The sequence below is a fragment of the Staurois parvus genome, unplaced genomic scaffold (genome assembly GCF_062004578.1).
Source record: "Staurois parvus isolate SC_StPar_1 unplaced genomic scaffold, SC_StPar_1.0 ptg000007l, whole genome shotgun sequence".
Taxonomy (NCBI): Eukaryota; Metazoa; Chordata; class Amphibia; order Anura; family Ranidae; genus Staurois; species Staurois parvus.
In genome coordinates, this window is record NW_028317803.1 from 905,854 (window position 1) to 925,038 (window position 19,185).

The following is a 19,185-nucleotide window of genomic DNA, read 5'->3' on the forward strand; positions in this document are numbered from 1 at the left end:
CGTGCCATAGACAATCCAGAATTTTAAAGGGGTAGAACTGAAGTATGTAGTTTTTCAGGTGTGTGCTAACAAATATATTTTACTAGTTTAGAGACATATAGCTACAGTTGGTATGTTAAAGGATAAGTTTGCCTTTTGTAACATGTTACAAACATATTTTATTGTTTATTTATTTCAGGTACTTATATGCAGTGCTTTACATATATATATATATATATATATATATATATATATATTATATTATATTCACATCAGTACCTAACCCTCAAGGGGCATACATTCTTAGGCCCCTAACTTACATTCATACATACACATACTAGGGCCAATTTGGACAGGATCCAATTAACTTACCAGCATGTCTTTGGAGTGTGGGAGGAGACTGGCGGAAACCCATGCAGGCATAGGGAGAACATGCAAACTCCAGGCAGGGGGTGCTGTGGCTGGGATTCAAACCAACGACCCTAGTACTGCTAACCATTTAGCCACTGTGCTGCACATGGCAGGGTGTAACCTGTAACATGTTACAGATGACCTCCCCGAACCCCACCCCTCTGTTGTTAGTCACAATCTGAAAAAAAACTGGCTGTATGGGGCTCTACCTGCCCGGCCCCATCATTCATTCACAATATTCTGCCCATTGAGAAGTGGCTTGTACTTGTCAATGAAGTACCAGAGCGCTGTTGAGCTCTCTGTGTAGTTTTATCCTGTCATTATGTCAGGTATGGGCAGATAGATACACAGACGGTCTGCAGGACCATGATTTGCTGATCGTGGGTTCAATGCTTTACAAGCTCCTAACAAAATAATAATAAATGCATTTCTTTTCCTGCAAAAAGAATTGCATTTATTATGTTTGTTAAGGTGAACCAATCCTTTAAAGTATGAATGATGTACTGAACAAATAAATTATCTTTATAATTTTAGATTGAGCGGAGAGGGATTAGAACACATGTCAGTTGTTTTAAATTGCTCTCTTTGCCACTGTTAGGGAGTTTCACCCTCTCTATTTGTCTTGGTGACCTATATCACCCAAAGTTAAAGTGAAAGAAGAATCCACATTTTGAGTGGTTACAAGCTGCTCTCAGTTTCACAAGGTGCTTAGAGAGGTGAGAATGGAAAATCCAAGTGGGCATTTCAGAAGGAGGCAGAGAAATAGCAGTAGACTGATCTTCACCTGACCACAACTGGGTGTATGTGCTTTCATGTCCTGGTGTGGTCAGTTTGTAAAAGGAAAAAAAGTAAGCAGGGCAACTGTCAGGATCACCAGATATTTCACACAAAGGAAGCAATGCAAGGAAAACTGGATATTTTTGTAATACAAGTACATGGTAACACAGACACATATCATAAATATGAAATGTTGGGATAACATAAGCATTAAGTTGTAAAGAACTCTTTTGTGAGCTTCACAAAGATAGGGTTGTTTTGAGGCTCTCTTCTTCCCAAGGTTGTTTCTTCCTTTTGCCTTAATCAGGATATGGTTCTACAATGCCTCTGTATTGCTGCTAAACATCCTCTGGATATTTCCTTCCATTGTGTGGATCTTGCTACGTGCTATTCGAGTTTATCTCTCAGGCAATTTCCACTTTCAACAATCCAACTTTGTTTGCCATTCCTAAAACTCTTTTTAGGATAAGCTTGCTACTTATTCCACTATTTCTTCCACAGCTCATCATCCAAGCTTATGACCTCCAAGAGAAAGTTACCTTTTTCCCAGTTAAAGTGCACTGTACTAACCGGTTAATGCTTTATTGGCTTGTCAGCACCAGGCATCTTTTTCTCAAATCTGTAGGGCTGCCACTTAGTCTTCTGTTCACAAGTTTTCCAAGAGGGATTTTTAGGCCTCAGTTGATGCCAGCTTTGGTTGCAAGGTTCTTCAGGATTTTTGTGGGCCTTTCAGCCTTTAATTGCTTTGTTTCCCACCCTTCAGTCCAACTCCTTACGGACATACCTGACTGCTCATCCTATGCCCTGTAGTATACAATTGAGAAAATATGAGCTTTGACTTGCCATTAAGTCCTTTTCTTGGAGTAAATTACAGGACACAAGTCCCTCCCATCTATTATGATCCACTCCTACTATTGCTTGCTAACAAAACTTAAGCATGCTGTAAGTGGGGGGGGTTATACTGGGCTGTCCTTACAGCTTTTTTTGTCAGTGTCCAATTTTCCATGGGCATAAATTAAGAGACTGCAGATGAAACAGCAGTAGAAATGCACAAGCAGCTTGGGCTTGCTATAAAATGCTTGGGCTGTATCAACATACCACAAAACCAAAATATCCAAAAGAAATGAAAACCTTAATATAAAACCTCCAGAAAAAAAAAACTTTAAGGGAAACCTTGCTACTGCTGCTGCAAAGAAAATACAAATAAAGACAACAATTATTTCAATGATAAGAACAACAAAAAAGGCAGAAAATGGGTTGATTGCCAAAGGGAGTCAGAATTACAGTAAAATTTGTAAATTTGTTAGTTTTCCCTATCCTTTCCCAACACCATCTCCCAATAAACTGACTCTATGGCTGCTCTGTGCCTCCCCCTATTATAGTAAAGGGACTGGATGATCCAGAAGCTTCCTTATTGGCTCTTATACGTCTGCTGACCATAGTTCAAAGCCCATGCAGTACATTATTGGTTAAAAAATTCTCCTTGAAGGATCTGAACAAAAATGTACCCAGTTTGCACATATTGATTCTGCATTATTTGCTTTAAAACCATGTTAATGGCAAACCCAAGCCTCATTCCTAATTAAGATAGCATGATAGAATACAATATAACTTTACTTTGCAACAATATAAAAATATTCCAGAGAAGATCATATTTTTCTTTATCCTTTCAAGGGTTTGTTGTTTATTAAAATATTTTATCTGAGTTTAATTTTTGGGTTAAATGGGACCCCCACCTTTGCTCTTCAACCTCCAGTCAAACAGTGACATGATCTAATAATATAATGCAGTATACTATACAGAGAGATCTGGAGGCCAAAGGGTAAAAAAGACTGCCCTAAGGCAAAACTGCAGCCAAAATAGCAGAAAAAGCAGCAGTAGATTTTTTGGCCACCAGATGTCCTCCACCTGGCAATCAGCATTTTACCACCTTCTTTCTCTGAGCCCAGATTTACTTGTACCAGCCCCAGAATGTGACTTAAAAGTGAAAGGAGAAGCACTGGCTCCTTGTACTGCTTCGTGCTACCAAACTCCATCCCTGCTGTACAAGGACTGCAAGAGACTCATACCAGATCAAATTCAAGAAGTTGCGCTGCTTGCATTTAAAACATATTTAATTGTAATAATGATTAAAGAGCTGCATTCATTTGTGTCTTTAATATCTGCATAGAGTTCAACTTCAAGGTTATATGTATTTTAACTCTTCCTGATAACGTAGAGAACCAGATACATTAGAGTCTTTTTTTTTTTTTTTTGCACATAAACATATTTGGAGACATTCTCGCTTTTTATACTAATGGACATTTGGGGTGAGATGCTGCATACAGGGCTGGCATGATGGGCTGCTTTTTCTTATAGAATTAAAAAATATAAAATCCTTGCCGACAATCCTGCAACAACATCATATTGGCGGTAGGATACTGCTTCTTTCTTGTAATTCATTTCAAGCCCACTACTTGCTGAAAGTGAACAATAACATCTGATGTAGTTTATCACTGTTATTGCTCAACATCAATGCTACCATGTGATGCTGAGTGATACTTACAATGAGGAATGCCACTTAGTTACCTATTAGTTGTATAAATCAATAGAAATATTATATTTGTGTACACTAAAGTAAGAGGAAAGACAGAACGTACATATAATGGAGCTAGTAATAGTCACATTGAACTGGACCTGTTCTGTAATTCTGAAGTTACTTAGTAGTTTCTCTGAGCCATTTCTTCAGTTACAACATTACAGAACAAAGCCAGTTGAATGTGACTACTACAGCATTACAACAAAGCTTTTGCATGGCCTGATTAAATGAGAACTTTCACAAGCAGATAGTGAAGTGTAAACTGTAATAAGAAAAAAAGACCAATACTAGAGAAAAAAAAATACCTATAGAGAACTAGAAGTCCTAGTATTTTGACCTCTGTAACACCATCAAATAGAAATGCTATCAGGTACTAGATCTTCTAAAACTCCTGGGACCCATAAATGTCAGTCAGCCTTCTATGGTGGGAATTATGTCACTGAGTGTGTCTGAATGCAAAAAAGGGAGAAGTGGCATTGTTGTTTTTCGATATTGAGACCTGGTGAAAAAAACAAGAATACCTTAGTCAAGGACATCTGAACTCTGATTTTATCAACAGCATATGCTGTTGCTCAACTTGGCCAAACAGTGCCTGACCAAATGTACTGCAAATAATTGTAACATTAAAATTGTAATGATTAATATGTATTTACTATTTACGGTAAACAACCACATATCCTTGAAATGATTACATACCTTTTTCCATTGTAAGGCAAATACTTTAAGTAAACAGCTTCATTAGAGGGTATGAGACATCTGGGAGGCATTTTGTTGTTTTAATGGAAGCTTTTTCCTGGACATTTCACCAACAACTTCAGATCAATTACAGGTGACAGCATAGCTGTGAGTACCTTTACAATATAGGTCCAATGATGGGTTTACTGTAATAGCACTACAAATTTAATTTTCCTTCTCTTTTAGATTCAGACAACAAACAATAAATCATATTAAAGCAGCGATAGCAAAACACCAATAAGGTATTGCGTCTACTCATATCTAGGGAGATCTTTAGTAGTTTTCAAAAGCAATGTAATTAGACGAGCCATTCTTTCTTGAAAGATTACCAAGTGCATTATTTCTATATGGATCTTCAGGTTTTTACAGGTGTTACTCAAAAAGGGTGACAGAGGTTAAGAGCCAAAAGACCATTTATAATGTAGCTTTACTTGAAAGCAAAGACATCTGAGACATAAAACAAATCTATAAAACACATAAAACAGCATGAGAGCATCAACAGCCAAGGAATAATAACATAATCTCACATAGAAAATTACTTTGTAGAGGAATAGACTATGCTGAGAAAAAGAATAAAATTTCATATTAACCCATTCTGAGCTTTACTTGTTAACAATGCTCAGGAGTACACATTAAAGCCACCAGCTGGCAAATAAATTTTATTTCTTTAGTGCAATGAAGGCAATAAAAACATCTCTGATTGGTTAGTGCGCTTAGTTCGAATTTGCTTGATATAGTAATTCTACACTTTCATTCATACTGATATTTGTTTCTGATTATAGGGCAATTACTGTAACTTCACACTCACAATTGTGCATAGAAACCATAATGCTTATCATGCACCAATACTTTTTGAATTTGCATCATTTATTCTCTTGGCTGGAGATTTATGTCAGTGTAATTACTATGTATCGCTTATTTATTATGCTTTTTAGTTTTCAGTTTAGTATCAAAATAGCATAAACCTAGGAACGCTGATTTTGAAGGGCAGGAAATTATCAATATTTTATAATTAATATTTGTTTCTTTCTCTAAGTAGTTATGAGGATGCTTATTACACAAGCTCAGATTAGAGTTGACAATTGCAAACATAAGCCAACCAACATGGAAGCAAAATCAATACATACATTTCCCTTGGGGCCACTATTTACTGTTCACAGCACCATTTACTTAATGGAATGGCAGTTATGTTTGCAGAAACCTTGTAACTAGCATTTTTATGTTTTAACTAAAAGCAGCTTTCTCCATGAATAACAAAAATAACATGCTTACTGTAGTTAATGGCAAAAATATTTTAAGCTGTCATGCATCAATAACTTATATGCTGCAGAATAGCAGGACAAAGCAACATTTCTGAAGGGAAGCACTTCAGTTGGCAAGCTTTGTTAACTTATCTTGCTTAATTTGAGTGAGATAATGCACTCATCCATAATTGTCTATTAAATAGGTTGAGCCTTCCTGCATTTTCAAGCTCTTTATAAATTTCTGCTGATGTTGGAAGTATATATCTCTTGTCATATGAGAGTTAGATTTGTGCTAGAGACATGTCTAACTGGCTGACTAGTTGAAGTATCATGTGATCTTTACATAACTCATTTGTATGCTATATAAAACATGATGTGTCAAAATGGCAGCAGGAATGGTTACAGCATCTAGTGATGACCTACTTACAAGACGAAAAAGTAAAGAATACCCTCAGGGTGTTTTGATCTCATTCACATAATATTTAGTTTGCATCTTAGACTTCTTTTCTGCTATGGCATTTGTTACTTATATGGTACTGTATTTTCATCATCCTTACAAGTCAGACATTTCAAGGAAATACTTTGTGATAAAAGGGTTCTAGCAGTTTTTACCCCTATTTCCACACACAGTCCCCAATTGCCAAGGAGTTGCACACTTACTGATACATAAAGATATATATTCGTTTTCTTGCCATTTGGAATCCAGTCTCGCCATCCAGTCTCTTGCCATTTGGAATCCAGTTAGGTGTCTGCTCTTGGTAAGACATGTAGTGCTTTTGAACTTCATCTCTCATTAGGAATTCAACCCCTGCTTCCTGAATGGCTCTCTGACTTTAGGTACACTCAATTTTTTTTTACATTAGAATATCAATCTCTGATCTGCTGTAAAGTAGTATGCCTGCCTATGTCCATGACATTCAGGAAAGTCCGTGGATGTATCTAACCTCAATCACCAGTCTCGATCTACTTATCAACTGACATGCATAAATTGCACTGAAGGCAAATGCTTATGCACATTTTCACCATATATCTAGTTTGAAGCCCAGGTTAATGACAGGTTTACTTTACTTTTAAGGCACCATTATACAGATGATTTTTATATTTCATAATTAAAATGGAAGAGGTTTCAACAACATAGTGAAGGAGAGATGTTAGAGAAGTGATGTTTTGCATTTTCTCCATACAAAGGACACATTAGGGAAGCCCTAAAAAATAAATGAAAAAGAGAATCACCCAATCTGTCATGGATTCTACCATTGAAAAACTATTACATACTCATAAAGGCCATTTGTATATGGAAATGGAAATGATTTTAATTGTACCACAAAGTTATATCAGCTTAAAAAAAACTCTTAAAGGCATATATTAAGGGTATATTCACACCTTAGATGTGGTGGGACTGCATTGGGCGGCTATTCCAGTGCAGTCCCACTACACACAGACAAAAAAATGCCTTGTCTTCTAAGGTCGCTGGTTCACACCACTGCGTTTTTGTGGTGGTGGTGTGCAAGCACAGTGTGCTGAGAAAAAGTGCTTCATGCAGTATTTTTTATTAGTGCAGCTTGGTGAGAAGAAATCCATTGTCTTGCAATTGAACTTTGTGACATCTCAATAAAGTTTGTTAAAAAAAAAGGAGATAGTACAATCTTCCCAGCTCATCACATCATCACTGTGCTGATCTCAGACGGAACACACTGCACACCAGCCAGTACATTGGTGTGAACCAGCCATGATGGTTTAAGATTTAAATTGTCAGATCATCTCAACAAATTAGGCAGGAAATTAGTGAGGTGGAATTTAGTAAAGGAGTAGAGGCTGTTCTTGTATTAAAGTCAATGTTCACCGATATTACCTTAGTAGTTATTGCAATGTACAAGGAGAATTTTAAAAAATGTGGTTTCTGTTTGCACATGACTGGATGATTGACATGGACCGTGCTTTCCCATATTTACAAAGTTAAGTTAAAGCGTTACTAAACCCAAAACAGTAAATTCAGTCTGTATATGCAGTAAAGCATGCTTGATATACTCGCTGTGGAACCTAAAGGGTTAATCCTCTGCATTGTGTAAAAAGGATGTTTGATTATTATTATTATTATACAGGATTTATATAGCGCCAACAGCTTACGCAGCGCTTTACAAAATAAGGGCAGACAGTACAATTACAATACAAATTAATGCAAGAGGATTCAGAGGGCCTTGCTTGTTAGAGCTTACAATCTAAGAGATCATGTCTTCTATGATCCTCAACTTCTTCTACTGCCCCCAATCCATTTCCTGATAGAACAGAGCCTTGGGGGTGAGCCGCTTATGCTCAGTTGGTGTGTATTGCTAGAGAGTTTTTTTTTTCTTGACAGAGAGCATGTGATCAGCACAGGGCAATCAGCACTATCCAGACAGAGGGTCAGTGGTCCTGCAGCCTCATAGGACAATCAGGGGAGAATGAAAACTCCTCCTACAAGCTTTAACCAGTGTTCTGCTGGACACTGGTAGAAGTCACAAGACTGCTCTAACTGCTCATGATAAAATGTATTTAGCAGTTCATATTTACTAAAATAATTGCATTTCCATGTTCTGTGTACTGTGGGAGACCAGATATAGTAAATGCAGGCTCCTGGGTTTAGTAACACTTTAGGTGACCATTTGCTTTGCAAAATGAAAAATCTGTATTTCTTTAGTAAATCAACCCATTTTAAGTATGTGTATAAATTTGAGCTTCAGCTCTTAAGCTCTGCAACCAACAGGTTTTGTTCAACAAAGCAGTTAATGAAGAACTCCACCCAAACACCAAAACCTATCAGCACATTCATTCTTGCTTGATTATGAAATTAATCATGAAAACCCTCCTCATGTTCCTGCTGATCCTGCCAGTGTTTCTTGTAGTCCTGGGCTTCCTATAAAGGGTCGTTAAGTAGTGATGACATCACACCGCCTTCCACACCTTAGAGGCATAGTTTAGCTTGGGTTCACACTGATGCAGTGCGGAATTCGCACCGGTTTCTATGCGAATTCCGCACCTCATCACAATCGCACCCCATTCATGTGAACCGTTGCAGATGTGTATGTTAAGTTAACAACACCCCGAAATCGGTTCGCAAAATGCGGTGCGATGTGCAGAATTGGATTGAGTGTGAATACCCATGCGGTCTGATTCTAGTGTGGACCAAAAAAAGGGTTCTGCTCTTCTGGGTTTTGGTGTGGATGCGGTGCGATTTGAGCCATACAAAATTTATGGCTCAAATCGCACCGCACAGAATCGCATGTGTGGTTCCTGTGTGAATCACATGCAATATGCTGCACTGCAGAAGTGTGAACCCAGGCTAATTTGGAATGCCAGAGCTCTACCTGTTCCTGTAAATATACAACCTTGATGTGCAATATTTCATATTTACCTTGCTAAAGAAATGAAAACATATCTTTAAATGTGTAATTTCTTTGTCTTAAACATGATAAACTGAGACCGAAAATATATGGAAAAAACACCATAACTTCCATGTTAGAGAACTTGTATTATTGTGTTTACAATCCTCCTTTGGGCTCTTTTTTGCTTTCATGTAGGTACTCGGTATTATTATTTCTAGGCATCAAATACTTCCCCAGAAATCATTAAAATGTTTATGTATTTGTTTATTTTTACATCCATGTTTCATATTGACATGTAAATCATAAACAGTTATGTAAATACGGTAAGTTCTACTTATAACTGGTAGAAGAATTTGCCAATGGCCTGCATAAAAGGAACACATTCAATTGCCCTTTCTTGTTTGATGCTTTCTATTGGTTAATTCTGTTTTAGAATTTTTTATTCCTTTGTAGAACTCCAGGCTTTTTTTCTCCATGAAGACCTGTATTCATTTTCAAACACTGTCACATTTATTCAAGTACACAATTATACAGAGGCAGCTGGCTTTTATCTAGCGATATTTACTTCAAAAAGCAAAGTTAAATGGTATCATAGATTAATTCTTAGGGCACAGAAGATTCTTTTTAGAGTAGAAAGAGATTTTGTAATTACTTAGGCTACAGCAATAAAATCGAGTATGTGTACTGTTAGATTCATCATATGATATGCCACGATGCAAAGCAGCAATAAAGAAAAACAAGTTATAAAAATCAAACATGGGAACATGACATCTTTGTCACAAATATGCATTGCAGTTTGTCTATAATTTACAGCTCTGCATAACATGCTTTCTTGAGTAGTATTTTTTTCATTCAGGAAGCAATGAAACTTCAAAAAGGGCATTATCCTCTGCAATTTCTTACATAAATCAAACTGGAAATAAGACACATTTTACAATTCAATTTAAGATCCCACTGAGACAATAATGTTGCAAGCTGTGCATTTTGCAAAGTAATATAGTAATGTCTAGTTTGCATTTTTGAAAAACCAAATTAATCACACTTTATTGAATATGTTCAAGCAAACCTAAAATCATTTATTATTAAAAATCTCTTGCAACAAATATAAACTATATTTTATACATAAAGGACAAAGTCATTTATTCATTAGGATAAAATGCTTGTACGTAGTATTTTAGAAGAACATGAAATCACAATGCGAATGTACAGTGTATGCAAATCTCCATAGGCATGACAGAGACAATAAAAAGGCAACAATTAAAGCACTTTTACTGGAAACAGAGTGATTTGCAGTATAGCAGGATATACAGTTAGATTGTAAAAGTGTTTGAGCTACTCAAAAAATATTTCCAGAATATAATTTTAGTTTAATTATTCTATGCAAAAGTATATGCATTTGTATGCTTTAAAATGTGTTATTATAATATGGGCCATCAAAGCCAGCATTTACATTTTTACCTTCTTTTGTTGGGGCACAGGTCATGCAGAAATGACATTTTTGGCATTAGTTTATTATACATGTTTAAAGCTGATCTCCAGGCATTTACACAGTTCAAACATACACCAATCAACCATAACTTTATGACCACCCACCTAATATTGAGTAGGTTCCCCTTTTGCCACCAAAAGAGCCCTGGCTTGTCAAGGCATGGATTCCACTAAACCTCTGACCACTGCTATGGTGTCTGGCACCAACCCATCAGTAGCAAGTCCTCTGAGTTGAGGTAGGGTCTTCATGGATTAGACCTGTTTTTCCAGCACATTACACAGATGCTCAATTGGATTGAGATCTGAAGAATTTGTAAGACAACGCCCTGAACTTTGATGTGTTCATCAAATCATTCCTGAACCTTTTTTTTTCATTGTGACATATTGTTTCCATGAAAAGGGTCTATTTAATTAGCAAAAATGTTTAGCTGGTACATTTAAAAGTAATATCCACTTGAATAGCAGGACCCAAGGTTTCCCAGGAGAACATTGTCCAAAGCTTCACACTGCCTGCGCTGGCTTACCTTCTTTCCATATTGCATTCTAGTGTCATCTCTTCCCCAGGTTAGTATTGCACATGAACTTGGCCATTCCCATGTTGTACAAGGAAATATGATTCATCAGACCAGGCAAGCTCCATCTATTGCTCTGTGGGCCAACCCCAATGTTTTTTTTCCCATTGTAGGCACTTAAGGCGATAGACATGGGTTAGCATGGGTACCCTGACTGGTCTGCAGCTACACAGCCCCATACACAACAAACTTTGATGCCCATTTTTTTCTGCTTTCAACACAAAAACATCAGGGACAGCATGTTTACTCGTTATCTACTATATCTCACCATTGTAGCAAGAGAATAGTAAAAATAATAAATGTTATTATTATTCATTATTTATATCAATTTCATTCATAAAGTTAGTGGTCATATAGTTATGATTGATCAGTGTATATGTGCAAATAGTTTTCTACCTGTCAAAGGATTGTGTAGTTCCAAGTAGACAGTCCTCAGTTTCCAAGACTGCTACAAAATAACAGAGTCAGAACCACAATCTCGTGGCCACTGCAGCACAGTTTGTTCAAGAACAGACCCCAAAATACTGATTGGACAATACTGAGTCATTACTGACTCGTTATTGTCTGTCTCTCTCCTTCTGTCAGGGTGTTTTCTGTCCACACATGTGAATTGCAGAAGAGTCTAATTAGCTTCTAGTGTTGACTGTTCCTCTCTGCTGTGCAGGGGTTACAGGTACTTGCACCAATTGTCTTTGCTTAGACAAATATGAAGACAGACATTGCTGATCTTCCTTTTAAATGGGTACTTCTCTGTATTTTTCTTGTTTCTATTCTTTCTGAATCACTGACCTGAAACATGCATGCAGTGAGTAAAGTCAGAATGAATATATTCATCAACGTTGTGGGCTTATATTATTAGGGATACTACATCCTAAGCATAATAACCTTAAATAAGACACAGAAAAACAAAGCAGATGTTTAAGGTACCCAGCGAAACCTTTACAGTTAAAACCTATTCACATTCATTGATATAGCAGTAAAATATGGTAAAAACATATTGCTCACACTATACATTATTATATTACATTGCCTCAGTATTCATAATTGTCCCCGGTATGTACCTATCTGTTCTTTAAATAAAACAGCTTCAACTCTTCTGGGAAGGCTATCCGCAAGGTTTAGGTGTTACTCTATGGGAATGTATGACTATTCTTCTAAAAATGCATTTGTGAGGTCAGGTACTGATGTTAGACAAGACCTGGCTCGCAGTCTTTGTTACACCACTGCATCCAAAGCATTGCAATGCACTTGGTGATGTAAAGCTTGGATGCAGCTGCTTGGCCATGGAACCATACACTGTTGTTGTGCTAATCTGAAGGCCACATGGAGTTTGGAGGTCTAGCTATTGACTCTGCAGACAGTTGGCGACTTCTGCGTACTATACACTTCAGCATGCGCTTTCCCCGCTCTGTCATTTTACATGGCCTACAACTTCATGGCAGAGTTGTTGTTGTTCCCAGTTGCTTCCACTTTATTATACCACTAACAGTTGACTGTGGAATATTTAGTAGCAAGGAAATTTCATGGATGGACTTATTGCACATGTGGCAACCTATCACGGTACCACTCTTTAATTCACTGAGCTCCAGAGAGTGACCCATTCTTTCACAAATGTTTGTAGAAGCAGTCTGCATTACCTAGGTGCTTGATTTTATACACCTGTGGCCATGGAGGTGATTGGAACACTTGAATCCAATGATTTGGAGGGGTGTCCCAATACTTTTGGCAATATAGCGTGTGTATAATATATATACAGTATATATTGTGGTTCAGCTAAACAGGTGACGGAGTGGAAACTTCACTTTTTCCAGAACTGAATTTTGCTTGCTAAGGAGTATTAATGAGGTCAATTCTTGAACATCCCTGAGACATATTTGCACCAATTAGTTCTCCATATGATCTTCCCAAACTCTTAACTGTGGTCCAATCTCTTATACCAACTGCTTAGACTCAATGAGAAAACCACATCTCATTCTCTCATCCTCATATCTGAGATATGCATATCATATCAATTCCATGGCTAAAAGGGATTGTTGTTGCTCAGATGTATAATTATGTTCTTCCCCATGTCCAGAATACGGCAGGCAGTGCTTTTGCAGCACTTCTGTCCCTATCTAGAAGGAAGGAGTGTATTTCTCCCAAATAAGGAAACACTTTGGAGGAGTGGATACTGCTTATTTTTGAAGGTACCTATACAGCTGAGCAGCAGCAATCCCCCTAAGGGTCTATTTGGGTACCTTACAGTATATTTGTTTTGTTCTGTGTCATATTTAAAGTTGGAATAAAGTCAGGGCTCCTGATCTGTTTTCATGGTCCAGGTCAGTGACTCAAAAAGCACCACTATTGAATTGGATTAGCATGACAGCCAGATAACTAGCATCTTTAGAGGAGCATGCCAGTAACTGCAGTCTGCATTTGTCTCAGTACAGATTTCCCTAAAGAATATATTTGTAAAAGATTTAATGAATACATAATGTCACTTCAATAATTAGTATTTCATATCTGCCATAAGCAGATTGCTCAGCTTTAAAGACAACCTGTAGTGAAAGAGATCTATGGGTTGCCATTGCTAATCTCTCCTGAAAATAATAGCTGTCAGGCTGTCATATTGAACTTTTGGCTTTGGTATTTTTTGGAGTCACTCACCCTAAACAAGTTTGCTTTGTGCGCAGCTGGGTTTAGTTTGATCGTGTGTGGTATCTAATGGATTTAGGTATGGCTTCTTTAGATGGAAAAAATAATTCTTATGGTTTATACAATTGAGCTTCACAGCTTGACTATCAGATATAGAAATATGATTTAGAGTAGCTTTCCAGGTAGAAACAGATTCAGGCAGAATGAGGTCCAAGGCAAGGTAGTAGTTTTGGTCCTCTTTCCTTTTGCTTAACATTTATAAGGACTACAGTAAGCATGGAGATACTACCCGATTTTCATTTCCTGTGTTACCATGACTCCATCAGATTCATATTGCATGCAAGTTGATCCTCCCTAGTGAAGTGACAGGCATGTTCACAGGTTGATGGGCTATCCTACTTGTGTCCTGCAAGAGCATGAAGGTGGTAATTGAGCCCCTAGAAATCTACAAGACCCTAGGCTTCTGCTTAGGTTGCTTTGTGGATGATCTGGCTCTGTTTCCAGGCACTTTAATTATACCATTAAACATTTACATATGTGTAAGTGTTCCAGGCCAAAGCAAATAGAGCTGCTGAACCAGTAAAGTACCAATGATGTTCTGAGCCAGCTTTTCTGAGATCCAGGTTGTAGATGACATTTGTGTGCAGGCATTGTGATTGTACACATGAATCAATGTTTTCCGTGCTTGAGAAATTCCGTCCATTGTTTATTTTCAAGCTTTTTAGCAGAAACTAGAAGGTTAGAGGGGAGTGAAAATGAATCCTTGTATATGTTCCTTCTTTTCCTCGATGTTTAAAAAAGTAAAGAAAGTAACTGTATAACTGTCCAGAGTTAAAGAATACATCAATGCATACACTGTGTATGTGTCAACATAGCTAAAATTCAGTTTCTTTCATTTACTGTAATTTTAAAATTATAAATATAATTTGGAAAAATGTTGAAGTACAATACCAGTAACATAAGGTTGCCTGTTCAATCTATGGTTTTGCTAATTATAGACACCATCCTAAATCCCAATAATGTATATTCATTTCTACAGGGAGCAGTGATGGTTCTTGGGAGAAAGAAAAGCTTCAGTCTCTCCCTACCCAAGGATCACAAGCCTCTGTTAACCATCCCAACTTGCCTGGACAGCATAACCTTCCAGTTACTCATCCTCTCAACTCTCTTCAACAGAATCACCTGCTACCAAATGGTACGAGATGATGTCTTTCATCCCCATCATGACTATTAGTTTTAGTTGTGTTAAACCCATTGGTCATCAGCAGTGGGAAAATATATTCAATGCTGCGGGATAGTTCACTATTTTGTGAAATTCACCATTTAATGAAACTACAACTTAGTTAATGTGTGTTGCAGGGCACAGGAAAGATTGGCATAAGTATTAGCTATTTCCCCAGAAATTACTAAATTTACCTGATACTAAGATGCCAAGTTACACTGTTGCAAATGTTGCCAGTGCACAATCAGACACAACTTCTAATCTAAAAAGTACAGAATGATTCAGTCACTAATGATAAGAAAAGACATCATGGAATAAGAACATTTTCAGTGATTTGTGCATAGATTGCCCAACATTACCACTTTGTTATAGTTTATTAAATCCTATGTTACGTGTTTAAAAAAAATAATCAAAGCTTATATTAAAACTTCATGTAAACTATCATCTATTAATGCTTCTGGAACAGATACATATGCACTTCTGGTTTAAATCAGTTTTACAGACATTAGTTATGAAAAATATAATAACTTGCCTGTCTCTATGGCAAGCCATAGATTAATTGATTATCACAGGAGGAAGGAAAGAAAATCACTTGATTTCCCCATCAGCACATTCAGTGTGCCCATAGTGCTAGTGTGTTCTGCTGGTGGTGGGGGGGCATGGGGAGCCTTCTTGGCCAGCTGAACACACTGATTATTCTTAGTGGCTATAGGCATTGGCAGGAATTGCATGTTACAAAAATTCTGACAGGCTGGTTGTACCCAAGTCGATTACTAGTTCGACTTGGGTACAATTTTTTTGCCCATATATGGATCAAATATCAGCAGGTTCCTGCTGAACCGGCTGAATTTCAATCAATGTTTGGCTGGCTTTTAACTAGATCTTAATGTGATCTTCAGTATATATTAGAAATTCTTTAGGACCCTCTGCACACATATTGCAATACATGCTTAAGCTGGCCAACAGCGTCAAAGTAATCCCTCTATGGCCAGTCCTACTCTGCTCTGCCTACGCAAATGCTACTGTGGACACAATGCTAGCATAGGGGAAAAGACACAATGGGGGAGAGCTACAAGGTTCAGGTCTGGCTACTGACCCAACAATACAACAAACAAGATTTCAAGTGTTAATATGTGGTTACACCCCTTTAGCACCTGATGGATAAATGCATGCACTAGCTGTTGGGATTTGAGCACAGGTATCTCTTGTTTGTTCTTCAGTATATATTGACACAATTAAAACTGTGCTATCAAATAAACTGTTTGTATAACATATATTTATTCAATTTTGAAATGGATACATTTGAAGAAATAAAATATCAAATAACTTTATATTTATAGTTAGAAATGAACAGACAAATGGTATTTATTTAACCTCTTAAACTACCTAAGTCTTTAAGTCTTAAAACTGAATTCTAGGCTAATAGAAAGGACACAAATGAATGCAGCTCTGTGTATAATTACATTATTAAGTGTATTTTGCTAAAATATAAGCAATGTAAGTACCTGTTATCAGGCTTTTGCTGCCTCCTGTACTGCAGAGCTCATAGTGGAAGAGGAGAAGCAGCACTAGGAGTTCTTGATAGCTTATGTGCTAACAAGGAGACTCCTGATAGGACTAGAGGAAAGAATGACAGAGAAATGAGATCATCACTCTGCTGCTCCACCTTTCACTGCCTAGTTACAAGGAGGGGCTGGGAATCACCTTTAGCTGTTACTTAACTGCAGGTTTCCTGCCCGGCCAGACAGAGCTGTTTGTTGTGGCAGGACAGCATAGATCTGTCCAACTGGATGGACAAAATTACAAGTCCTTTGGTTGGTAAAACAGCTTCCTTATATGTATTACATTGGTGTATTTAGATGCTTTAATGGAGTCCTGGCTCTTGCAAACCAGGTTATTAGCTTGTAAAAATAGCAGTGATATATCATTGGCCTGTACTTAACCTGTGAAGAGCAGAGATGTGGGCCTACAAGCTCCACCCACTACAGACTGGCAATAGAAAAGTATGTGGGCAGATACAATAGCAGTCACCCACAAGGAGACTGACCAGCTGTGACCACATCAGTCATTATTAATTAGGAAACTTTTCATGCTGGATTACAGCACAGATCTTGAAGAAATAAACAAAGCATACAAAGATTATTTAGGAATACACATTCTTCTTGTGGTTAGACAAAATTTAGTTATCTGGAGTTCAGCTTTGAAGGGAACCTGTGCTAAGACACAGGTTAAAATATCAACATATTCTAAACAAGCTGCGAAAGAACTTTAAAACAAGCTCTTAATAACCTCGGTAACTACAGGCATTGTGAATAAATGCTTTCAAAGTTCTCAATAACTGCGCTGAAATATCAGCTTCTTTCCTCCTTTTTTTTCTATTGATGCAGCATCTTGGCAGCCTGCCAGTCTCTTTGTGTGTACACACAGCAGCTGTTTCTAAGCTGCTAGAAACTAACTGAAACCATACTTTGAGTCTTTGTTGTGATCTTTAAGGATTTTGAGGATGAAATGCTTCACAGAACATGCAGCTAGAGAGATCAGAGACTCTTGTTAATTATGTAAAACAATTTGCATTGATTGGATTAAAGGAGAAGTACAGCCAAAGTTTTTTTTGCTGTACTTCTCCTGTGGATCACAGGAGTGTAGTTCGTTCTTCATTCCTGTGACCCTACTCAGCTGACAGCGGGCTGAAGTCCGCTGTCGGCTGATTTCACTCAGCCGCTCCAGGCTGGGGAAAGATCCCGACTTCAAAAGTCAGGATTCACCTCAGAGTCTGGAGCACAACGCGGCTAAGCCTCTCAGCGTGCCAAAGAGACCCAGAGCCAGCCGCTCCCATCCCCTCCACAGCCCAGCACTCCAGTGAGCACTTGTCGGTCAGAGCAGACAACGGTGACTGGCGGTTGCTCAGTGTGGCTGTGAGAACTCAGTGATCAGCAGTCATGTAATCGCTGAGTTCTCACACTTAGAGCCCACGGGAGACACATGCAACATTGGACCGATGCTGCATCCACCTAGGTAAGTATAAATGGGGGGGGGGGGGGGGAGAAACCCTACCCTACTTTTTATGGGTTGATTGGCTCATACATTTGCATTATGAGTAAAAACAGTAAAACACAGTGTTGTCTGGCAGTAGCAAAGCAGAAAGCGGATCCAGAATATATAATAAACAGATTTATAGTAGATTAGTTGCCCCGTATACATGTGAAATGATAAATAATACATACAACACACTAAAACGTGCTGCTAAATTATACTTATATTGTGAGGAATGTCATGTGATATTATAATAATATTGTATCATTAAAGGTACTTTTCTGAAAAATTTTAGATTCCCTGTTAGTTTCACATCTTCTCACACAGACAGGCCATCTGCATATGAACCTCCTGTTTTTTTTCAGAGTTGCAGCAATTATCAATTTTGAATTCTGATATTAGTTATACCCATAATATAGTATATTTCTTCACTGAAACCCTATGTATTTCACTAGTGAGGTCATCTAATCAACCCCCAGATTAATATCCATATATAATATGTTTTATGGGGAACTGTGGCAGCTGTTGAACCCTTTATGTTAGGAGATACAGCTAAAGATTTAGTAAACATTGAAATGTAATGCATTGTACTGAAAGGCTTAATTTTCATGAGTTCATGCCAGTGGTATATTTTTGTACCAACATTTATTGTGATAAGGTCTAATAAAACTCCACATGGCTAGTCAAGTCAGGAAATATTAACGCCAGAAAATGTTCTAGGCTCAATGTGGATGGGGAAATTACTCCCGCTTTGCTATTATGTTTTGACAGTGGGGAGCCTTCCCGCTATCAGAACACACTGATTAGTGTTGTTGGCTATAGCCATTGGCTCTGTTCATTCTGGAATAACCTGACAGGCTGTTTGTACAGAAATGAACCAGTAGATCAACTTCTGTACAACCAGCCTGCCCATACATGGATCATGAAACCTTATAAACCAGACGAGTTTCAAACCATCTATGGCCACCCTAAGAAGTAAAGGTTGTTTACTTTGCAGTGTGAATTTTGAACAGGATCATTCTTAACAAATGCTGGAGTATTCACAATCAACATAGGCTCACTGTGAACTTTCACTTTGCTAAATGAACAGCCCCCACTGCTTTAGTAAACCTACCCTACTGAGCATGACTTGTGCTGCACATTTTAATGT

General features: G+C 37.7%; 1 protein-coding gene across 4 annotated transcripts in view; it reads left to right on the plus strand.

Annotated features, from left to right (window-relative positions):
* DACH1 (dachshund family transcription factor 1) overlaps window positions 1-19,185 on the plus strand; it is a 439,484-nt gene that overhangs the window by 289,437 nt on the left and 130,862 nt on the right. For 2 of the 4 annotated variants that reach the window (XM_089668267.1, XM_089668302.1), the window contains exon 4: window positions 14,820-14,975. The exons of the other annotated variants lie outside the window; for them this stretch is intronic. In XM_089668267.1, the coding sequence (XP_089524393.1) occupies window positions 14,820-14,975 (156 nt within the window). The remainder of the gene's footprint in view (window positions 1-14,819; window positions 14,976-19,185) is intronic. 4 annotated transcript variants of the gene reach the window in all.